Source organism: Pseudoliparis swirei, chromosome 22, assembly GCF_029220125.1.
Source record: "Pseudoliparis swirei isolate HS2019 ecotype Mariana Trench chromosome 22, NWPU_hadal_v1, whole genome shotgun sequence".
In the NCBI taxonomy this organism is placed as follows: Eukaryota; Metazoa; Chordata; class Actinopteri; order Perciformes; family Liparidae; genus Pseudoliparis; species Pseudoliparis swirei.
In genome coordinates, this window is record NC_079409.1 from 7,914,608 (window position 1) to 7,940,669 (window position 26,062).

The 26,062-nt window shown below is 41.4% G+C and overlaps 1 protein-coding gene across 1 annotated transcript in view; it reads right to left on the reverse strand.

The window, feature by feature from the left end:
* The window catches only part of grik3 (glutamate ionotropic receptor kainate type subunit 3), an 88,191-nt gene extending 70,128 nt beyond the window's left edge, over positions 1-18,063 (reverse strand). The window contains exon 1 of the mRNA XM_056444443.1: positions 17,949-18,063. Within this exon, the coding sequence (XP_056300418.1) occupies positions 17,949-18,063 (115 nt within the window). The remainder of the gene's footprint in view (positions 1-17,948) is intronic.
* Between the last annotated feature and the right edge of the window lie 7,999 nt (positions 18,064-26,062).

The window sequence follows — 26,062 nt, forward strand, 5'->3', positions numbered from 1 at the left end:
CATACTGGGGAAACCAGTGATTCCATACTTCCCAGTGCATCCTGCCCAATGAAAAGGAGAAGCGAGAGGGAAATCCACATGGTTATTACCTCCATTGTTTTTTTATTTCACCCTATGTGGCCATCATTTTCCATTACACTGATCGATTTTGACCAACATCCTGACTGCTGCTTTGTTATAAAGGTACTTGTGCGGTCTCGTACAGTGATATAATCCTCTATTACAATTTCTGCAATTTTGTTATCACGTCAAAATAAATCTTAAGAAATTTAAACAAGACAGAGGTCTGTGTTTGTCTATTGCAGCAAATCAAAGTACTTAATCAGATTGAAATGTATTTTATTCTGACGTTGAATATGCAGTGCTTTCACTTCGAAGAACTACTATTTTAATTCAGCAAAAGAAGATATTAAAGGGAATGTTATAGCAGTATGAACATTTCATCAGCAGATACTTTAAATATAACCTACTATGTATTTAAAGCCTTATGTAGTGGACGATTACAAGATAGATCGGAAAATAGCATCACGGTTGAAGGATGGACTGACTTGTGCTTTTTCAAACTAAGCCAAAGGATGCTACTAATTAAAAAGTGATAACTCAATTGAAGATTCATTTTGATACTGTTGAACCAGAGTATTAAAAAAGATCTTGGTGCGGTCCCCCACTGATGGGGAATTACTTCATTACAGTGAGACATCTAAAATGTGTCCACTGATTACTATGTGGTGGCCCTCTCACATTAGACTGTCTGCTATGCTTGACAAGAAAATTATGAAAGAGGCTGGGCCAGGAAGCATTGAGGTGTGTGTGTGTGTATGTTTTGTCTGTGTGTGGTGATATCTCTGCTTGCCTGATGTGAGAACACAACCGGAAAATGTCTTATGTGAGTGTGGGTGTGTGTAGGTGTGTGGGTGTGGGTGTGTGTGTAAATGAAGGAGGTGGGAGAAAAAAATAATGAAGAGAGGGAGATTAAGGCTGGATATTGAATTGAATACAATACTGATTCCACATCAATAATATTTGCAGTACTTTTTATGAATAAACTCATCATGAATAAGCAAAGTCCCTCACTTTCTGGTCTCCCCAATGGGACCTCATTTGGGAATAAAATGTGTACAGAAGCCAAGGGCAAGCAAGAGACAAATATGTTTTATCCCGTTTGGAATTGTGACATGAATTACACCTGATGTTTGGCAATTTAAAACATTATTTTTTATCTAATTGACAATTTCACACACAAGTTTTCCTCAGTGGTCCACCAGAAGGTGCTGGATTTTGCCTCTCAATAGCATAATTGACTGTTTCATAAGCCCCGCCCACTTTTTCTACTCTGTCAAGCTGTCAGGACTACCATGAAGCCCACACTGCTTTTCCTGAATATATATTGAATTAAAAGCTCATTCAAAAAGCAGAGAAAGGCTGGAAACTATGTGTTTGAAGGATAAATCCAGGTTGACACACTGATTCAGCTTTATAAACAGTTTCTTTATAGGGACAGACGCACACACACACACAGATTGGCCGAAGCTGGGCTGATTAACAATAAGCCACCAGCTGAGGCCAATTAGACACTGTTCCCTGAACCCCCCCCCCCCCACACACACACACACACTTAACCCACTCTGCAGCCTGAGCCTAAACACACCCCGCGGCCACAATGGCTTTTGTAGTAAAACGCAATTAAAATGTAAGATATCACACAAACTATGGAGGATACATTGCTCAACGAGGCTCAAAGATCACAAAACTCGACTGAAAATTAAGAAAATCTGGAATGAACTTGGTAAGAAAGTCAGATACACCCTTTTTCAATTAAAAACGGTCAAAGAGCATGAAGTGCGTGACAACCATGAAGTGATATTGGAGGGAGTGTAACGCATACCCTTTTGTTAATTAAGGGGAACCCAGAGTGAAGAGCACTATCACTTCCTTATATTTCAACAGACTTTGCGCTGATTACATTTGGAGATACACTGACATCACTTTGGAGGAAAATGCATTGAAGGTAATTTCTTAGAATTGTGTGTTAGGTACATGAAGGCTGAAACAGTGAACTAAACTACATTTTAACAATGAATATGTTCAAGTGATAATGTTGACACTCGATATGCGCAGAATGGCAAATTACCAGGAGATTGGAAAAGCCTGCAAACAATCGGAAGGACTCAGCTTTAAAATGATGTTGAATCACAACAAGATAATAACCGGTGGGCACAAAGCTGACTTCTTGCTTCATAACCAAATTCAGTGCAGAAAACAAATGTCTCCCATATTTCCATGTCCTGAATTGAGTACACATACAGTCTCTTAAGCTTCTGGACAAGTTAATCACTACGCCCACACAATGCCAACAGCGAGCAGTATTGATTCACACATTCCTTGTAGCTACACAGAGTTTATGATTGTTTCAGTGTAGTCTGGGAAACAGCAGGTAGGTCAATGCTACATGTGCATCAAGATTGACCTTCAGCATTGGAAGGGTCAAAGCCATAATGCACACAATCCCCACAGGTTACTATTTTGCTTTTCAACATGCATGTAGCTGAAAGCCTAGTGATGAGGTCAGCAATTTGGGTTTACAACTAGGAGGTCAGTGTTGTAGCCTGAAGTAGTTGTTCTCTTACATTTAAAAACCACAAGAAACAAACCTGCCCTTTAGCAAGGCAGTGAACCTGTAACCACCTACAATTTGAGTTACATCCCTCAGGAAGATTCTAATGACCACCAGCCACCCAAAATGCCCATAATAGATCATTTGCCCCGAATGCAGTTCAATTATTACTGTGGTAGAAGTGCTCAGCTGCAACAATAATAACCGTATTCACAAACCAGTTAAATCTGTCATTTACATCCAGCTGCAGTTCAAAACAGGAAACTAAACTCGCAGTTCAAAACGTCCAGAAGAGTTGTGTCGCGGACACATGAGGCCCACTAAAGGAGGGCTGACCTTGAAGATGGACCAGCACTATTCTCCTTGGCATTGATAAGCGGCTATTAAATATGTGCAACCTACCCACCCACACTGTGTCTTACCTGCTTCTGTAGTATCAGCATGCATAAGCAACTGTTAAACAAGCATTACACATTGCATCAGGTCTGTCATTACTTGGCCTTTGATGTTCAGCCCCTTCTGGGACTCACAGCACTGACAGACTCGTTGTCACAATGCAGATGTGTCCCAGTCTTCCCAGGCTACAGCTTGTCAACAAAATGACATGCCTTACTTTGAACTGAGGCTAGTGTATCTGTCTTCAGTATTGACACATTAACAGGAAGGTAGGTGTGCAGTACGTATAATTCAGCTTGTAAAGGAGGAACATGCTCAGGGTGGACATTGGACTTACTTAAGTCATGTTTCATCTTTCATCAGTCGGTAAAAGACCTCTCATACATGTTTCTTTTCATACAGCAGCAATGTTTCATTTATGTTTTCACAATTATGAAAAAGCTGAGGGAAAAACGTTAGACATCCAACATGGAACCGAGCTAAGCGACACCTCTCATCTGCTCGGCACAGAGCTGAAATGAGCTCTGATGGATTTTGAGCTTAATGCAAACACAATACTTTCCTGTCACCGTTTCTTGTAGCCTTCGTCTTCATGTGACTGCTCACTCTTTCGTCTCTATACACAATACATCGACAAAGGAGGAATGGTGAAAACGGCAACGCCCCACAGTGAGCTAATTTGTAACATGGAGCACGTAAAAACTTAAAACGTACACATGTTATAGAGGCAAGCAGCGTATCGTATTGGCTGAGTTACACCAGCGTTTATGATCAAAATTAATGCATTTCAAATCGTTCGGATAGTGATGACCTTTGAGGTAATGGTCCAAACTTAGAAGAGCGAGCGATCATACCAGTTATGACGCACCAGTAGGGCTTTATTCTTTAAATCCATTTGTGCCACAACTAACAGCAGCGACTGCATGACCTGCAATATGCACTATGTCCCCAAGCTACCAGCACCCCCCTACTTCAGGATGATGAACCACTCTCTCCCACAACTCTTTGATTCCACTCTAAAAGGACTGGAATCAAAACAGAACAATTGTTAATCAATCTCCAGTTTTCAAGAAATAGAAACCAATTTTCCGTACCAACCCTTATCTCGTATTGTTCTCCAACACAGACCATGTCTATGTGATGAGGCTCCGTGTACACTGGTCTTCTGTATGGTACGTGACGAAATACATCACTTGTCTTATTTGTGTGTGTGCACGTAAGTATCCCTCATTCCATTTGGTCGACACTTCACTTGATGTCAACTTTTTCCCTTAGTTGTGCTTGACAGTTCAAAGAGAATCTGCAGACGCTTCGTCAGCAATTGTGAAATACTTCAGCGAAACGTTCACCGCTTAATCTCAATGTGATCAAAACCCCTTAAGATGGCTCTGTCTCCATGTGAGTCATTCTTACAATGCCCTGAGAATAATAAAAAAGGAGGTCAACAATACTATTTCAGTTACCTAAAGATTTACTTTCGAATAATCAGGAGCTCTGATATCACAACGGTGTGCTCTCATGCTTCCCCTGCCAATTAAATAGTTGAAAAGTGTCACTATGTATGAAAAGGGCAGCAAAATTAAACAAATCTCTGTTAAATGTATGCCCGTGCATCATTGCCATGACCTAAATCAATCCACTAATACAAGGAAAATAAAAAGTATTCAAGTTCCACTTCCAGTTTGTTGTCACTCAGACAGATGCAAACACAAACACCCTGGGAGCGGTGGTATAAACCAACATGCCATTTGTACCCAGGTTGCAGCACTCTTCAGAGACCTTACAAAGCCAATATTTTCTCCCAGGCTTCTCTTTTGACGCACCGTGCACACCTTGACTCACTTTCTGACTGAACAAATGTGTAACGCTATGACAAACCGCTCATCTGCTCCAGCCTTCTACTTCTTATGTAAATGTTTGTGCTGAATATGATGCTGGATTTACTTTTCAATACAAGTCTCCTGCAGCACTGTAAAGTCCATCATCCCGTACAAGGCTGACACTGAGTCCAATTTCATTTGAGAGCTGTGACATTGTAATCTCTATCGAAGAAACTTGTTTTGCTCTAAATCTAGGAAACATGTAGCAGGTGAAATCACTGAAACTGTAACGGGTGGATAAGGCTGATGTTCCATTGTACATCGAAGATTACACCAAGCCAGAGAAAAGGCCTGAACAAATGTGAGTCATCGAAGACCACCATTTTTATGTTGGCAGGAATGAAATTAGAATAATATATAAAAGGAAATGCACCAGGCTAGTGATTTTAGCCAAAGCATGACAACAGGAAAAAGCCTTTTTGGTGAGTAAAATGTCTTAACATGATAAAGCCTGTGGCTGCACTTACCACTTCTTTGTTAGAATATGATAAAAGCGGGCATGCAGTTAAATGCAATTGCACACGTGACAGATGCGGGCAAGCTATTCTCCAAAAGACGGAGCTCCTATTTTACAGTTTGAAGTGTTCCTCCGTCGGTGCCGAGGGTGACTTGAACATGGGGGAATGGCTTCTAGAGCCAAAACGGACCAGAGATGTAATTTCATGTGTCTCGGACGAATGAGAAAAAAACAAACAGCTGCTGAGCTAAGTGACTGCAGGTCATCTCAAATATCTGGTGAGTGGAAAAGCCTTACGGTTACAGTACGTGTGTACATGTCAGACCTGATTGCCGTTTCAACCAACATAGAAAGAAGGACAGTTACTCGGAGACAAGACGCATGTGTCTTTCTATTCCAGTCTTTTGCATCACAAAACCCTAACAAACATTATGAGGATAACAGCACGTTGATGGACGTTAGGACTTAATACCTCCCTTTGTGATGACGGTAGGCTGGATCACCAAAAATGATGACAAGGCTGAACTGGTCGTGGTGGCAGACCTGTCAGTACGACCAACAGCATCTTACTAATAGTCAGCTAAATCAAGGAGCCACTTGGCAATTACTGGGGGTAGCAGCCGAGAAACTTTACATTTGGGGATCCACATCCTCGAGATTTTAATATTGTCTACATACAACTACATTTTGGCAAGTAGAGGCAAAACCTTCACCACCTCCGACAGTTTAAGACATTAAAAACATTCTCTGGGGTCCAAAATGCCTTCGTATCTAGTGCTGTGGAAATCAAGGGTCCTTACCAACTGGTATGGGATCCGCTCAGGACCATCGAGCCTGACACAGAGTCACTCATCCAAGCATTAGATCTCCACTCCGCTCTGCAGGACTTACATACGCCAGCTTCTACACTCAGATAATACTCTTCCTTCAGACTTTTGAGATGTTTAACTGTCCTCTGTATGTCGTATATGTTTACTTGTATTTATCATTTATTCATCTTGAATTCGTGTCGTTATTTAATTTTATTTATTTTTATCTTTAGACAGCATTTAGTTTGGTTATGTTTCAAAATAACCTTTGGTTATCTGAGTCAATTCAGACATGTTGGGTCCTAAATCAACAGGTGTCTAGGCTTCAAGCTAATATCAGCCAGGGGGTCACATATTGATCGCAACGGCATGGGCACAAGTCTTTAAGCAACTTAAAGGAATTCAAGTGTCCTCAGAGGCTGATGCCAGGACATAAAAATAATTAAGACAGTCTATGATTTGATGAGCTCCCTACCGCGGGCATTCCACCCACATGAGCTATGGGAATCAATAACCTGGGCCTGAGCCCTCAGTGTTTTCCATTCTGACTTTAACGTTAAATCTTGTCCACCAACTCAATGATTATTATAAATGCCACGATGGCTTTTCTTTTCCGATTGCCTTACTAAAAAAAAAGACATTACACCGGCCCCCATTTGCAGCTGCTGTTGCTGGCAAGGTGAGGGAGGAAGAAGAAGCACTTCTTGACATAAATGTCACAATTCAATATGCATTATTATGACACAGCATTCCTTTGACCATTATTTGATCATTTGAATTGATAGTTTCATTTCGGATGCATTGTACATTGTGAGATAATGTTAGGCCTCAAAGAGATGGTACGTTTTAAAGGCAGTTGAATGAATACTTTGCATTGAATGTCTGGAAGAGGATAACCGTGTTATCTCCTTTTAGTAAATCAAATCTGCCTGACAGACATTTCTGTGAAGCAGACTTTTTTATATGGAAATGTTTTAAGTGTGTATACCTTCTGAAAAACAACAGGAAAAGTCGAGCACGGCGGGGTGCGTTCTGTGACAAAGATGAGATGGTAGCACACCGGACCCTAAACCAGAATAGGGGACAATTATGAACCACCATGCAATCAGGGGGTCCCTGACAGGCTGAGCAGGGTCTGATGAGCCAGTGTGTCACTCCGGAGCTCCAGGACTTCACAGCTAATCAACCACCAAGGAGGGGCTTCAGGGTAGCGATCACTCAAGCCTTCCATCACCTCGCGGTGGAGGAAGGCAATCACCAGCCCATTTCAATGTGCTGTTATTGCACCCCCCCACCTTCGTCTCTCAAATCAAGGTGCACAGATGACCAGGGAAACACTGGATAGAGGCAAAGGTGGCTGGTGGGGGTGTAATCAAATAAAGTGTGAAAAGAAATGAGAAGAAAGGAAGGGGGGGAAAGAAATAAGAAACTGTTGGTTCTGCATGCGGTTAATTCAAGCCATTTAATATCTTTAAATAATCATGAATGGATTGGAAACATGAAGGGAACAGATTGAATGAGGCACAATTGCCTTCCAACCAGCAGCACAGAAGATCCCTGTGATTGGGCTTGCAAATTGAAATGTAAGCCTTGGAATACAGTGTGTTGAGGAGACAGAAGGGTACGGATCAAGAAAGGTGAGAAGAGAGAGTTTTCATTTTAGCCTGACAAGGGATTAACACAATGAGCATATGTTAGAGCCACATCTTCTGTGTGGTTGGAAAGGGGGAAGAGAAAGTGAATGAAATTTAAACAAAAGCTTATCTTTTACCCTCTTAAATACATGACTTCAAATAAATGGTTGTTTCTTTTTTTAAGGAAAGGAAGATGGGTGATAGAGGAGGGAGACAAGAAATGGCGAATAGGGGGCTTCTTTTCTATCACCATGATATGCATTATGTGAAACAAAAACGTATCTGATCTGTCTGGGTCCGAGCCAGCCATCATTACGGGCTCGAAATCCAGCTCACAAACCCTGCTGGTTGTCCCGTGGCCTCTTAAAGCCCCGATAGAGGAAAAGAAGATCATATTTCTCCCTTTCTGAAGCCATCCCTCCTTCTTGTGTGGTTAAAGCTCCACCATGCTGGGTGCAAAGGACATATGATTATCTAACAAAGGGGAAGGTTGAAGTTATACAATATAAAACTCTATTGAGACGTTTCCAAGTCTTTGTGCTGAAATCTGTATCAAACTTACCGTCTACTTTATTTTGTATTCGTGCCACAAGTATACACTTGGTTTATCGTTGATGAACATGTTGCTTTTGAGCTGCTGATTATTTTCATCATCGATTAATATTTCCATAATTGTGTGGTCGATAATTTGTTTCAGCTTTAGATTTCTTGGAGATAAATTATTTTATTGATAATTATTTAATTTATGTATTTCATATATAACATAGTGTCAGTTGTAAGATGTGTAATATCAGCCAAATATGTATTTAATTTACAAACAATTATATATATTTTTTAATGAATTACTTAAAAAAGACTTCCTGTTGACTAACTAATCATTTTGCCCGATTTCAAATGGCTTCATCAAGAGATTGCTTCTTTTTATAATATATATGTTCTCCAGAACTACAGTTCTACAGTAGGAATGGTAACCACATTTGAATTAATTACCGCTCTGGCAGACAGCCGATCCATATGTGAACCGTGCACAGGGAGTCTGAGCAGGACATTAACTAAGCATTAGTTCTGTGATGCCAGCGTGATGCCAATTATTTTAAATGTGGTCAATGTTCTGATGGTTGTACATTTCTCCAAGAACCAATCAGACAAACGCAAGTGTATTAGTGAAATGGAAAAGGCACTCAAAAAGGAAATTCTTGAGTAAAAGCATGAACAGCAGTTGTGTTGTTTAATATTAAAACCTAAAGGAAATCTGTATTGTACGTTGGATTGGAATTAAAATATGCATCATATACGTAGTGTAGAAATGTATTTGAGAGGTATAGCTGCATGGTAGTTATAGAGGTTATTTGCCATTAGAAAACTTGCTCCTACTTACATACAGTTTTTGACATTTATTTCTGACCTTTCAAGACATTTAGAATATTGACATTTCAAAACTGTGTTGCGCTCTAAATGTTCCTAATATATTTGTAAGTCTAGACATGTAATTACAGTGAAGAGCTTTTTCTTTTCTTTGTTTTGGTTTACAGAATTTTTTTTAATTTGTTCGTGTGACATAAAATAAAATGTTGCATATATTACAAGAGATGAAGCTCAGATTTTGCTCTTTGCCCAATAACAGTTTAATGATACAGATGTTAAATCATATGTGTGTTGAAAATACAGTAGACAAATATTGTAAGTATGTACTAATTATTCATGACATATCTGACTCACATGGAAGGCAAGAAGGAGCTGCATTGTTTGCCTTAAAAAAAAAAAATCTCAGCCTAATACACTGCAGATGTCTCATTAAATGTGCATTTGATTATTGCAGCATTACTTCAACTGATCCTTCTCATCAAACCAGATCATACTTGCTGATTGCATCCTATTCTGACACAGGAAACTTTCATGGTATTATTTTCAGTCTTGGTGAAAAGCAATTAGGAGCATAGCTCGTGTTTTGCCAGGTTTTATACAGAAATTAGCCAGCTTTCAAAAATAGAATTCTCCTTTACCACTTTGGTTGAGTAAAACATAGCAAAGAAACAAAAGAAGCAAAAAAACACACATTGCATAACAATGTGTGTGTATGTATATTTATATATATGGTGTGTAATGCATATAGCTCACAATTAATCAATGTAATGGTGTTATATTAGAATCTAACAACATTAAAATGATTAAGCTCTCATAAATTCCCAAATTATGAGAAAATATAATAAAATAATAATATAATAAAAATGAAAGTGCGTGCATGAACAACAATACGCCAGACTGATCAGAGAAGGATAAAAAAGACTTGGAAGTGAAAAAACAGAAACACTGCAGACTGGAAAACGTGATTTAGGAACAAAACAATCAGTAGCCACATTTTTCATTAACTCTCTGATAGAAAATTTATTATTTTTTAAAAACAACCCTGCTGCTTAGATGATAGTCTAATTACACGCCATCATCTCGACCAATCACGTTCTACTTGGTTACTATGACAGCCATCTCTAATTCTCAAACCTTATCTGAACGAGTGAAAAGCTGCAGGTCAGTTAAGTCACTACCTTTTCGGTCTTCGGATTAAAGGCCCTCATACTTTTATTAAAATGTGCCACCAGAATCTCCCTCTCCATCGCCTGCCTGTCAGTGATACCTCCGTCCTGCTCCATATATCTGAGGCTGGACACATGCAGACAAGCCGTCGGAGTCACGAGTCACTGGGGAACGTTTTGCGGTTAACCACACTGCTCTCCGGGGGCAACCTGGACAGTAGATCCGCAGCCGGTAAAACATTCGCTGAGACAGGAGAGACCATCCCACATTGTCTTGCCTGCACACACAGCGCGAGTGCTGAGTGAAATCTTCTGGGTATTGGCTGTGTTAACTTAATTGACATTGGTTTTCAACCTTCTGGCTATCCATCAGTGGAGGGATGAGCACAGAAGCTAGAGTGGAAACTGCAGAGTCTTATGCGCTTTCTGCGCTCGTGCTCGTATTTGTTACTGCCGGAATAATAGAGACGGGGAGAAAGGGGGAAAAGAAAAAAGATGTGTCGGGTAGAATGTGGAGGAAATGCCTCCGTTTCCCCCGTGATATGTTTGGTGATAGCCATTCATTTGTAGTGGTGTTGGCCCGAAGAGGTTTGTCTTATCTGTGGCGTCTATCTCTCTCTCTGGGGGGGAAATGGAGGGTGAGTCTTCTCGAGCCTACTCTCTCACAGTTGATAAGTAACTCCTGCTCTACCCCTACGCTCCGGGGATTCGATGCCAGCTCCCCTTATACAGCACCTTGTCATGCACATACGCACACACCCCGTCTCTCCTAAACACACACTCATGCACACACATATCCCGAAAGTCATGGAACAGCAATTTGAGGGGATCACACAACCAAGACCTGACATTTATAACAATGATAGCTTGATTAAAAGGGCAGAATGAAACCGTGTCATCCTCCATGCATTGTCCTTAGCCCAAGTTAAATAGGATTTAAACCTGTGCATTGTGGCTGATACCTCCGCTGTCAATTCCTGATTGCTTTAAGGCAGTGCAAAGAAAAGGTCCCGTTGTTGTAATGCAGGTGAGTAACAGCATGTAACCGAGGTGTCAGAGGTGACCGAGTTTACACACAGCGTCTGGGAATAGATAAGCATGACGCGAACGCGCGGAGGGAGAGCAAAGCTAATACTGCTCCGATGAATGCCGTGGTGTTTGAAAGGCACAGGAATAAAGCTTAGTTTTATTCTGGCTCGGGGCAACGCACAAAAGGCAGCCGGCATTGCAACGTGGCGGGTTTTTAAAATTGGGATCAAAAGGTTCAAGCTAATTAACAAGCTAAATATGAGTCCCCTAGCGTCATCTCCGTAACCACCCTCTCTCTGTCTCTTCTGCTGCTGTACTTTATTTGCCGCTGTGTGTGTGTATTGTTAACCACAAATACAGTGAGTCTGAAAGGGTGTGGAGAAAAAGCAAAAAAGAGAATATCGACAATTTACCTCCAACAAGATCATTGTAATTAACTGCGGTATATTGCGAGCATGACCCGGAGAGGGAAATGCCCCCATGATTGAGCCGTGTTCAATGTGTTTTGATGTGATTTGACTTGTCCAGCGGAGCCCCGAGGAGGGCTGAGATGGCAGTCAAACCGAAAGGACAAGGGCACATAATAAAGACAAATGGCTCCAGCATGAAATTTGATTCATTGCCTTGGTACAGGAACATTCACAGGGAAATGGCCAACATTGACATGCCATGAATTTCCAAACACTGTCAAATCCCCAAAACACACGTCCTGCTATAATGACATTGGGTCCCCGAGGGGCCTGCAGGGGGACTCGGGCAGCTTGTGGACCAAATCCATCAGGCTGTTGTTTCTGATGGGCAGTTCCACGTTGAGTGAAGGGTCGCTTTGACCTATATTAAAAATAATTCTCTTTTCTGTACTTAACCTTTCATGGGATTGGGCCACACAGATCATGTGTCTTTCATTCGATCACATTATGAGATATCCTGTTACACTGTTGCGGCTTTAAAGAGGACTTTTGATTGTTGTCATCATTGAGTCTCTTAGCTATTAATTAAGTTTATATTTAGTCGAGTTTGCCTTTCTCCGTTTCATTTCCTTACGTATTTAAAAAAAAAAATTGGGGAGCATTGGTTTTATGTCCATTATATTGTTTAATGTCATTTTTTGATTGTTTTGAAGCACTTTGTTCACTTCATATTTTCAAAATGTCCTGTATGCATGAATATCATCTGTCTGAGATATTTCTGCCTCCATATTTCATACAAAGGAAGCAGATGGAATTTAAATATTGGTGCTCACTGCATTAAAGTATTACATTTAGTAGAGATTCACTGATATCGATGTTGGATATGGCGCTGATACAGAGTCAAGGGTATCAGTTCAATTCAATTATATGTTTACATACGATATACATTATATAATAATGTAAGATATGTGCATCCCTAATTTAAAGAGACTAATGTGTGTTGTATTGTTGCATATATGTGCAGGTTATGATGGATAATTTCTACCTCATAAATAGTACCAACGGAAACTGTTTAAATGGGGTTATGTAGATTATTTAGAGTAAAGTGTAACTCGTGAAAATGTTGTTTCTAAATGCTGTAAGAACAACAAACCAAATTCTATTGCATTGCATTGTACCCGAGTGGATGTAGAAATGTCAGTGGCATGTGAAACCAAAACTATAATCAAGGTTTCCTAGAGCCTTATTTCTGTTATAAAGTGGGTAAAATGACCATTCTGTCCCCCAATAGTTACAAATGACAGCAAATTAAGTAATGCCTGCTAAATAATATCCACCATTTATATGACAGCAGTGATTTCCTCTTATTTCTTTTGAAATAAAAAGTTTAAATGTATACCCATAAGGAATTCAGCAGCTTATTTATGCCAATAGGCATCAGGAGCATATTCTGGAAGCAGGCCTTTCACTGGAGAGCACCCACTTTGTCGTACGATATGAAAACACCATCTGGTGCGTTAGCAGCGGCTCGGCTGAACTAGCTGGGGCGAGATGGGGCCCTGCTGTGTCACAGGATTATCTGACTGGTTGGTAGATCCGCTCTATTAGCCCCTAGTGGCTGGGATTATTGGATGATCATTATTGTGTATGACTGAACAAGAAGCTAAATACCTGCACTTCCTTGACGCAGTTAAGTCTTGTGATTAGAAGCATTATGACCTCTTTTTCCGAGCATCACGCATTCATTTCCCCTTGTCTTCGACATGCATTTTATTAGTTCATTTAGCACAGTTACACTTGGACTCACCGACTTAAAAACCGGCTCCGCGCTTCGGAAAAGACCGACTCCAACGCCCCCCCCCCCCCCCCCCCCGGAGCAGATATTTGTTTGTGGAAGTAGAATGTCCCTTTCTAATGCGTCTAAACCGGATCGCAGGCGAGGACGGAAGACGGCTTTCCGCTCAACAAAACGAACATCTGCCGTTTCTAATCATCGAGATTGAAGCTAATGACGAGCCGCGAGTGTGCTGACAGAGAGAATAGAATTGGATGTGTACAAGAGGCCCAGTGAGACCAGACATATGTTTGGGAGAATGTTGTGGACGGAGCATGGCTCGATATATCGTGAGTGTGTGTGTGTTAGAAAACAGGCCGCTGCTTTTTTCTTTACAGTTGATGTTTATACAAGTGGATGAAGGGGAATGTGTAAGCGCAAGTAAAACAACCGTTGTATTCCTCCCCCTTCAATCTGTGCTTTGGCTAACAGATAATGGAATTACACATCAAAGAAGCTTCCCCCTGTATCCAATTCTTCTGTGACCTCTACCAGCCTTTGTTCATATTCACCACGACAACTCCTGAGCCCCAAGCCTCCGCCAGCAGGCATCTCCCTGCCTCCTCTCTCTGTCTCGGGAGAGATTAAATTTAGATGAAAATAAAATATTCATTTCCACTCAGCAGCTGATGGCCATCTTTATTTGATACTTTTGATGCAACATCTCCTCATTGTTCTTCTTCACCACACAACACTTTCTATTTTCTTTCCCTGTCCTCCTCTTCCCTCTCTTTGCCCACCACACTGTCCCCATGTGGTTACTTCTCAATGCAAGCAGCCCTTTGGGTTTGACTTTGTTAAAAAGTGGAATTGCAAAGCACCATTACAGTGTTGTGCAGTCTCTTAAAATATGTCTGAGTCATTTCAGATGAGACATTTGCAACCCCAAATAATAAATAAACCCGGCCGGGGAGTGAGGATCTCGGGCAGCATGCGAGTGGAGAGTGCACTCTCTCCAGCTTGCTTAAAGAGTTAATCACATAAAAACGACTCAGTCTCTCTCGGCTGCTGGTGCGGGGATAAAGACAAGCCTCTAAAGTGGCTCTGTGTTTGCAGACTTCAACCAAAGTGGTGACCACAGACCCGATTTATCCCACCGAAGCTTATGAGTGGTCACACTGCATACAGCTTCAAGTGCTGCACATTTGTCAGCTTACATTTAAATGTTCAAGCGGTTTCACACACACGCACAATAATTAAGTCTGCAGTCATGGCTGCCCAACGCATTTTAGAGAGGCTCAATGAAAAATGCATGTGACCAGGTGTTGTCGGGGCAGAGCGAGGAGCAAAGGAAATGAAATCAACATGAAATCATGAGGGAGATTGATTAACTGGCACTGATTAAGTGCTTTGAGTATTAGGTAGATAAAGTCATTGATTATACAATAAATCCCCGTCGGGCAGTGAATAACCTCTCTTAGAGAGAAAAGAGACACCAAATGATGAATTAGTTTCTTTAATCCACAGATGAACAAGGCGACGTATAATAATCTGTTATTACTGCAAGCTTTAACGATATATGGATGCATGTTCATGTGATAAAAATAGAGCAATCCCTATATGATGGAGAAGAACACAATGTATCGCAAAGTATAATGAATTGTGTGGATAGAATACTGCCTCGCACACAACAAAGCACAGAAAGCAACCATCATATTCAAGGGAATCTTCAGTGTACTGAGTCTTATTTCCTTGTTTGCAAACATACAAATTATCCGCAGACACATGCTACCTTCGGAGATGAAAATGACAGTCTCCAGCAGTTTGGTCTTTATTATTACAACATTGCATTATGCACAGAAACGGTTTCAAGGGGAGATGAGAGGATGCACAACATGTCAGGGAGAAAAAGAGGATTACCAAAAGCAGGCGGAGAGGGTATATAGAGAAGCACAGTGTGTAAGTGGACAAATACAGGAGGAGCAGTCTTTCTTTTTTGAGTCCTCCAACAAATAGAAGCTACAGAACAAGACGGAGCGACCATCTGGCCTCAAGTTAGAGCCGTGCACTGTAAAAGCACTAAAATCAATGGCAACAACTCTACCTTGGATGCCCACCATTACCCAGATGGCGTACTTGGAGAACTGCACAGGCCACCGAACCAAGAGCAGACAGAGAGCGCCGTGCTCTCATACCACCGCCCACCTCCATGATTCTCACTGGTTTGTTGGTGCCCGGTAACCGGTGCCGAAGAGCGCCGGTGGCCACCGCGCGCCGTCTATAAGAAAGCCCTCTGTTGGATTTAGCGGGGTGGCTGCGTCACAGAGACACACACACACACACACACTAGCACATGAAGAACCAAATTACAACGAAAAAAGGGGGGCACTCCATACACACACACACACTCAAAAAAGCGCTCATCCCTAAAACAAATCAGCAGACTGTGAATACCAACGTCCTTTCTGAGAAAATGCTACAGTATTGCTGCAATAACACACATGCGGCATATCTGATGAACAAGCCGAAGTGTATTTTTTCTTAAAACGGATATAATTTAATTGTATGAATGCAATTATAGAGAATAGTTTCTCACATTTCTTTGTTATTTTCACACAGGCCTATTTGAGCGAAAAAAATGAAATGGATGCACACATGGCCGTTTAGCTTCAAAAGATCATATGAAGCCTTTTGAATTCGATTTTGTTTTCTTTCTTTCTTTGGCATTGAGGCAAAATCAGCAACCTTGTCAAAAACACAATCTTAGAAATACAACAACAAAAAACGAACTGCTCCTGCACCGCAAGCAATGATAGATTCTATAAAAAGCAATAGTGCGACTGTAGCACATTTCAAGGTAAATTTGTCTCAGCACTTTGACATTTTTAAAAACAAAGCCTGTCAACTCTATTTCGAGTCTTCATTTGATCTGCTGCCACTGTAAAAAATAAAAATTAAAAATGTCCTTTTGACCAAACGATTTCAGCTCACATCAGGACACAGCGAGAGCTTTAAGGATGTATGCAGTTTCTAAGACATCACCAAAGTCCATGCACAGCGATGTCAGAGAAGTCTTGGCTCTTCAGAGTGCAGCTGTCAATCACAGGGGCATCCTGGGCCTGCCTGACAGCGACATGTGACATTATTCTACAGTCTTGCACTTCATTCCGCGTGATTCTGTTGAATTGCTTTTTTAGAAAGTGTATAGAATGTACAGAAGGCTTGACATCATAATAGATGTCGCGATACTTCATACCTATTAAAGTCTAATAACTTTCATCTGAATAAATGTAGCTCAGCTTGACAGGGATCGCATTGCAAAATCTGAATGGGATGTTGGTGATTTGCAGATGTGTCTCACATGAGGCTACTGATTTGGAAAGGTCTGTTCGCGCACCGGAATATAGAATATGCAATTGTATAACATTCATCCACTTTAACCCATCATTTATAACTGGAAGACAAAAAGCCCCATGCCATTAAGCTGCTCTCACTCCCGGTCTGTACCCCGGCTGTTGTAGTGGTATGTTAATGTGGGCCAATGCCATTTTGAGTAATTGTCCTGCATGGCACTCCGCCAAATGTCAAAAACGATTTGCCTCGTGACAAAAACCTTATTGATCTTCATTCTGCTCCTGTCTCTCGGCGGTGCAAAATGTTTCATCGCATCGCCAGCCTCCAAATGACAATTCTCACATTGTTCGTCAGTGAGTGATTGGAAAAAGACAACACCAGCTCAGACCCTGCTTTTTTTCTTTGTGTGGGTGTGTGTGGGGAGAGGGTGTGTGTGTGTGTGTGTGTGTGAAATATCTAGTGGGGGGGGGGGGGGCTCTGGATTTAACAGTGCAGTGCAACTTTGAACAGATTGTTTTTGCACGCCGTGCGTGCACACAAGATAAGATAAAATAAAATTAGATCAAACTCCACTGAATGAAATGTGTGAAACTTTATCATGGTGTATTGCTTAATGTAGTTTTTATTTCTTCTTCTAATTGAACAGACTTCTTAGCCTTTACTCCCAGAAGGCATTGGCAACGGTCCTGAATGTAGCCGGTGACTCAACATGCTGGCTGCATAAAATGGAACAGACAAAGCAGAGTGCACAGAGGTCACACTGACCCACAGTGTTGCGTGAGTGTCATTGAGTGGAGAAGGTATATCCTCAATGTTACAGGTTACCACGGTGGGCCACAATGCGCTGCGCTCTTGTTGCACGCCGTTTTTAGTCAATTGAAACGACCCCAAACATGAAATGAAAGGCACTGCTCGTTTGGGCTTTACTTCCCCCCTCCCCCCCCCGAAATAAACCGCCCGCTGCAGCTGTGACCGCACGGATGAGCGGAACAGGGGCCAACTTTCAAGAACACAAACGTGCGTGTGTGCGTGTTGTAAAAAAAAATTGTGCACCACTCACCTATTCGAATAACGTGAGGCATCCCGTGTGAGTAGTGAATCCAAAAGAGACACGCAATCAGCAATGTCCAGTATTCCCAAATCGCACTCCGGGGAGACAGCCAAGTATTTCGCATGGTTGTAAAGTCGCGAGATCCACTTTTTTTAATTCCAAAGACGACTCAGAATTGCTCATCAAAACTGAATTCGACGGAGCATAACATGGATGTGGGTGTCGTCGATGAAATTTGCGCTCATTGTACTTGGTGCAACATTCTTCAGTTTTTTTTTGTTTGGTTTTTTCTTCTTCTTTCTTTTCTTCCGTTACTCACAAGTCAGAGAGCGGCTCGATCGGGATGAAGCCCCCCCAGCCCCTCACAGGCGGATCAGTGGTACACCTGCGAACGCAGTCTGCTACAATGACCCTGCAGGAGTCTCTGTATCCTCTCCTACCGACGATGCGATCTGTCTACTGGCAAGTGCCACGGCAACAGCCGAGCCGGACTCCCGCAACGCTGTGGAGGAGGAGAACTGCGCCTGCGGAACTTTGGGTCTCCTCGAACGATTCGGTCGCCCCGAAAGACGAACAGAGAAACGCGTCACACGATGAGTGCCGGGCAAATATGAACGCGCTCGAGACGTTCAAACGATGATTTCTGCAGTTTAATCACTCCAGTTTCCCATTCCGGTCATGACAACTGTTCACACAGATGCACTTTGAGAAAGGCGGTAAAGCCGCTCCGCGACGCTCCTCTCCAGTTGCGCACGGTGATGGCACGAGGCGGGCTATTGACGAACGTCCAAATCTGTACAAAAAGGCTCTTTGTTACACAGTGTTCATTTGAAAAAAGAAAAAAGAAAAACCTTCTAGTTTGTGCTGGATAGAAAGGCAGTGCAGAAAGCCGTGCATCTGCGTGCGTCTGACGACCCTCCTTCCACGGTGCCACTGGAGGCACGCGTCGTTACGCATACTTGTCAACTATGTCCAAGAAGTATTTTGTGGAGGTGAGATGGATCCGAATAATGCGCCGGTCTTCGACTCGTGCAGTTGTTGTATACGCTTAGAACATGCTATACATTATGTAGATATGAATTACATTCTACATTTTATATTATGATATTTAGAGGTTTTGTGTTCTCTTAAAGCTACAGATGTGTTCCTTGCTTACTGCACAGATGAAATTCCTTTGCCTCATGCAGGCGAGAAGGAAACCCCCGCCTGTATTGTGAATGAAGGTGATGCATTATTTGCATGAGGGAAATACGTGTCAACTGAGAATTGGGACATTGACAAAGCTGGCTTCTTATCGCTGTTATTTAAGACATTCAGTCTGTGTCAATGAGTACATTAAACCCCCATAACTGCTTTCTGCCTATCTGGCTGTGCATTTTTCATGCTTTACAAATAACCCTCAAATAGGAGCTGCAGGTTACATGACAGGGAGTGCTGCTCATACCTCTCTCACTACTGCAGTGGAGGAGGGAAAGCCCATCTGAAAGTAATGAATTACCTGCTTATGGCACAGATTGCATGAAAGTGAGTTATGCATGTTGCCTAAAACAGATAACTAAAACTCGGAGCATCATCAGAAGGCTGAAATATACTTTCGAAAACATAAAGCTCTTTAATAAATATGTTCTGATTGGTTAATTACCTTTTAGATACAGACATTTTTAAATCCAGATAGCAAGATAGAGATAGAAAGATAGATAGATAGATAATTGACGTAACAAATAATGATACAAGCAGATATTGTAGATTATATATTCATAATGAACCAACACAGATTGCATTTTTTTATACCAATAATTTTCCATTTGTAAGCATATTCTGAAAATGCACTGCTACATTTCTTTGTGCTTAATAGAACACTGTTGATGAGATGGTGCTGTGGCTCATTGGTTTTATTTTTCTGTTTGGAATGGGGGAGAGGAATACACTGTGCATCAGGGGGCATGCAAGCAAGAACAAGCCAGACTGACTGCCACTGCATATTCATGTCTCCCAGAGCAGATTTATCGCCTCTTGGCACAATGTAAGGACTATCAACGTGAGTTATGTGGCCCGGCTCTCGCATTATCGAGATTCATTGACTTGCTGCTCTTTCAAATACAAAATGTACACAGCTCTCACAAACAAGACATTCTGGGTCTGTGGGTGCCCTCTATAGAGAGATGGCAGTCTGTGCTCTCAATCACCTGGGCTGATAACGGGAAGGAGTCAGACTCTGGAGCAGGAGAGTTCCTCGCTGTGACACGAAGAGAGGAAACGTGAAGCACATGATGTGGTATCGCAGTTACATGCATACATTTGGCATGTTGAAGCGTTATTGTTACAATGTCACCTGCTATTACAATAACTTTAAATGCAATTCAGCAGTGAGAGGCAGTGGAGCCAGGAGGATAATTAGAGGAGACCGGAGCAGTGGCGTCACACACATCCACGTCACAAACAGTATGTAATGTTGCACACAAAGGCTGACATCAGTGTACTCTGATAAAGGTATGTATACAACTATGTAAAAAATGGTTGAATCCTAATAAAAGTCCCATCTTTAAAAGCCTACACAAGTACATAAATCAGCTGAATGCGCATTAATTAATATAGAGTAATCATTATGGAGAATACATGTCCCCTATGAGTGTTTCTTTAATTAATGATATAATACATTCATATATTATGATTATCACTGACACAATAATGTGTCAGTAGTACTTTACTACTGTTTCTGGTTTAGGGGGAAACATTGTTAGTACTTTATCTTCAGTTTGGTGGTGAAGTGGTTCCTAATCGGGGTCACAAGACAGATCAGAAAGGTCATAAGATTATTCGCGGCATCAAACAGGTGCACAAGTTGAGAGGAGAGATGCCTCTTTGTTGGCCACAAGACTATATGTATGACTTCACTTCCCATGATATCTAAAATGTTGTTATATTTGAAAAATGTTCTTCATAGGATATCTGTGCAAGGCCACGTTGAAGCAAATGACAGTGTGCAAGTGACTGAAGGACACTGATGTGTAACGTCAAACTCCTGGACTGGGACCGAAATAATTCAGTCTATTCTCTACTTGAGTAAATTAAAAAGTAATTTGAGTTGACACTTTTAAGCAGGCCACCTATCCATAAACGACAGCACCGTCAGCTCTACTTTTCTCCTGTGAAATGATTGCTGTTGCATTTACAACCGGCCGGCGATCGATGCCTCGTCTGGCAAGTTGGTCATTACTAATGGCTCCAGAAACATCAGGTCTCCATTGTGAAGCTGCACACATTGACAAGAGGTGTACTTAGTTGACTGGATTGATCAGCGCATTTTGTTTAGTTTTGGAAGATTGTGAGAGAGGCGAAAGAGGACAATCAATTTCCACACGGCGGCTTTCACTGCCTGCGTACACACCTATGATTGGTGGTAGAAGATGTGCAATCCGAGATGTTAGATTGTTCATAATTATTAGGAAAAATTGTTGCACTTCGATTGAGCCTCAAAGAAGAATCATGTGAAACATTTTCATCATTGATTTTGCCTTTTTTTCTTCAAGACAAACATAAAGAACTCCAGTCACCAGACTGAAGATAATGCTGAAGATCGAACATCTCCCCTCAACAATGTGTCAATAGGAACTCATTTATACATGGTTATAGATTAGACTTTTTTTCCCAGGTCTTTATGATTGGATTCACTTTTTTTTTTTTTTTTTGATGGTGTGGCTTTAGCTTTGTAAAAAGAAAAGTTGATTGTTTTTTTTATATGAAAAAAAGCCACAGTCAACTTCTCAAATTATGAGGGAGTTGCATTGATTTCTCGGAAGAATAGAGAGTGGTGAATGAGGAATCGGTTTGAAAGCTTGCTTTTTGGGAATAAATAATCCATATTTGGGTATTCATTGTGAGGGACTAAAGTCCACCTGCGATGTCTATTTCATATTTCTTTCGTGTGCAAAGGCTTTGTTTCTTCGTGGAATTCAAACAGTTAAAAAAAGCCTCGTTCAAAATACATGTCCTCTGTCAGGCCGAGCACGGAGCAGACCGATTCAATGTCAAACAGCTGCTGTTTGTACACAGCGCTGTCGTGACAGGGTTCGTGGCAACTCCATTACATAAGGACCACAATGCCCATGCAGCTTTTGTGGGCAGACAGATAATTAAATGTCAATTTACCCTCTTCAACAGCACTGGGGCAATATAGCAGTTTTGCTGATAGATTGAACACTTGCTACAGCCTCACGCTCTTATGATTCAAGGCAAGGTGCCATGTGCAGACAAGGTTATGAGGAATTGGCCCAATTCTTGGCGCTGATTGCAACGTTTACTGGGGCTACCGCTCCGGCTCGGAGTTAGAGACTGCTCAAGATGTATGTGCTGCTGCTGACGTATGTAGCCGTGGTGTGTTGGGGAGAGGGGAGACAATCACAACCCTGATCAGTCATCCAGACAGTCTGTGAGATGGGAAATGACTGCTCGCAGGGTTTCAGCCACTGGTTATAGATGAGAAAAGCACAGTAATAATAGATTCATGACCCAACCTGATTCATCAATTGAATTATTCGTGTGATCATCTTCATCATCGCCATCATCTCTCTTCTATAACTACAGCCAGTTTAATATTTTGGAGCAGTTTCTATTAAGAAGAAGAAAAAATACACACAGTCTCGTGACCTTTAAATCAACACTTCTTGTTGTCACAAAGATTGTCACGCCGGGATTAGGGTGGACCCAAATGCACGACTCAGGAGACAGATAATTCAAATAAAGATTATTTACTGAATGCGTCGTCAAGATCGGAACAGACAGAATAATCAAACTATGGAACGCTCGAGGGCTTGGTCGGAAAAACACAAGACAATCTGGCAGAGGACAAGTGCAAGTGAGGGAGCTAAATAGTGAGGGACTAATGAGGGGATGGGCTGCAGGTGAGACGGGCGTGAGGACCAGGTGAAGGGAATGAGGGACTAACGAGGGAGTGATCAGAGGCAGGTGAGGGGAGTTGGATTGATGAGATGGGAAGCAGGATCTGGAATGACATGATAGTTCGAGACAGGATGAAAATAACTAATACAAAAAGGAAGGTGTGGAGATAAACTGTTACAAAGATACTTGTATTAACTGTTAAATAAAGAATAATCCTGCTCCCGCTGCAACACAATCCTGTTGTTCATCTCACAAGTGACTGGTGCTTCATGTTCAAGCAGACCTTTGAGACCTTTAAGATCAAGGAGGAAAACTGGGGAATTAAAAATCACACTTGAACGCTTCGGTGGGAGAAGCTACAGAGTGCAATCACGGAGTGATTTGTTTTCTCCCAAAACCCTCTGTGATTATTCTTGACCCTGCATGCCCCGTATGCATGCATCACTGGTCCTGACCTACACTGACGCGGTGTGTGCGTGCGTGTCGTCACGGCCAGGATGTTGTTTTTGTCCGATGCTGAGGTCATATCATTTGCATAGTTATGTTCACCCTTTGGATATGCCTGCTTCTTAAAATTAGGGTAGTGTTTTTTTATTTTTTTATTGTTGCTTTTTTTGTGTGTGCTCCATCCAATGAATGTTAAAGGAATCTATTCAGAAGCTACACACACTGATCTATGCATTGATTTATAAAAAGTAAAAGAAAAAATTGTGATAAAAGTTCCTGTTGCTCTGAGGTGCAATTACAGTTTTGATATCCATAGTAGCATGCCATATATTCCCGTATGTCTCCACTGTCAAACTATGAAACAAAATGAGTCCACGTTCTCATATCACTGTTATAATTGATTTTTTTTTAAAGAAAGAAGGATTTCTTGCCTTATGTTTCACCACATTTATTTTCTATCGGCCTGATACAAATGGAGTCACAGGCTATCAGCTTTTGAGTAAAACATTCTATTATTTATTCTTTTAGGATTTTCAGCTGCTTGTGTTGTAACTCTTTATATGCCGTCACTAGTTAATTAAAACAGTTTTACATTTTCTCTCCGCAAAGTGCCAAACATAATAGAAGCTGAAACCTCTGAAGCCTCACTTGAGTTTATTCAAAACACAAAATCAAGAATAACAACAACCTCACCACAAATCCATACACTTATACTTTCCTACCGATTTCATAAAAACAAAATAGGACATGCTGTTTGTATTATTTTCATCGTCCAGAAATGTGCTCATCATTTCCTTGAATCTATTGTTTTTACAATGTCAGAAATGGGGAAAATGTTTTTAGTTTTCCGACCAACATTCCAAAACCCCAAAACACATTTTCTTTCAAAGGTTGAATGGAATCCAACCCTGATGTCACAATGAGCCGCGACGTTTCTTTATACTGCTGCACACAGTCTGCAGTGGTTCTGATGTTCTTCCCCAGAGGTGGACTGTGCTGAGCTTCAGTTTTCACTATGAATCTGCGTGAAAACCTAATTATGGCTTTCTGTTTTAGAACTATTTGAAGGCCACCAGCAAAGCACCCTTCAAGTGTGTTTACTATCTCCAGAGAGTTCGTTCTGGGCTTTAAAATGAGGCGGAGTGAGAGGCCGGTATCATGACATGCCTTACAAATACTCCAGCAGCCAATACCTACAAGGCTTTGTTTTGGAGGTTATCTTTGCTCTCCACTCAGTTCACTCGAGTAGCCTATCTGTCAGTGACGGAAAGGGAGCAGCGGTGACAGCCACAGCACGATTAGACGCTGTGTTGGTTGAACAGGGCCAGCCTTTGTTGTTGTTTACACAGCGTTTGCCCATCATTAGGCTTGGCAAGACTGCCTCCTCCTTTTATATTAATTAAAATGAATACAGTAAAGACTGCACGTGTGGCTCCCGGCCAGACTTTTGAAGTAAGACTCAATTAACCTCAATGACCCTGTCTCACACAAACAACAATAAATTAATGATATGCAGTATCCAACCCAGACGCGCTTTGTGGCTTCAAAACTACATTATAAATGGTTTAGAATGCATTTCCACCTTGTTTTTGTTTGCGTCTGCCAAATCAATGGCCCATTAAAAAATCTGCAGCAACATAAAATGGATATCATGAAAGCGCAGTTCTTTGCAGAGTATGCCAGCTCTGAGAATCAGCATTTTTCTTCTTCTTGTAGATATGATTATTCTCTTGTGGGATTTTTATTGATTTGACACAGTCAAATATATTGAATCAAGAGTGAATATCAACTTTATGATTCCTGTTGGTTATAACAGCACACAAGTTGGTTGTATTGTATTGTGTCTCTGTATTTGTGTGTGTGTGTGTGTGTGTGTGTGTGTGTGTGTCCCACCACGCGTTCATACAACCTGTGAAATAAAGTGTCTCAGTAATTTGAAACCTGCTTGCATTTGTGCACAATACAGTGATCCCAAGACTTTCATGTTATCACATTGGCAGTTATGAGTAATTGCTGCCTGCAGCAGTCCCTTCCCGTGGACAACTTTTAATTATGTTACAACGTGCACACGCTCTCCTGCATTAATGTCTCCGCTGGAGTCTTGAACGATTACATTCACTCTTGTGGCATACAAGGACTAGCTTTCCCTGAATCATGAACATGTGTTTAATAAACTGAGATAAACTCACACCACGGTATTTGTTGATGTCATGGAGGGATTGCCCTTTGTGTTGCGTATGATAAGGAAGAAAAGAATGAAAAAGTGTAGCAAAGCCGTGTAATGCTTACAGAAGCTGAGAGGCGGCAGGGGAGCTGTAGTCTTTTTTTTCTTTTCTTTTTTAAGAAAAGGAATAGCAGCGATGGAGTGCTGACAACATGAATGAATGAACCCAGTGAAACGTATTCCTCGGGCACCGTGGATCATTTATGTCTTGTATGGCCTATGCCTGAAACAGCTCTCGAACGTGTGTGTGTGTGTGTGTGTGATGTCCATCATCGTAGGAGCAGATGAGTGTGAAGTGAAGCACACGCCAACCAGCAGCATGTCACTCACAGTTTCATGTTGGGCAAGTCCCTCTTGTCACACTTGAGTTAAGGAACACATGATTGCTTCAAGACCAGTTTCGACCAATACATGAAGATATGAAACATAAATCAAAACGAGACATTTTAACACTGCAATAAGAGCAAGCAGAAAGCAACATTTAGGACACATTTTTTCAAACATGCATCCTCATTTGAATCGGTTTTGTTGAGCAGGTCACATTGTCAAACAT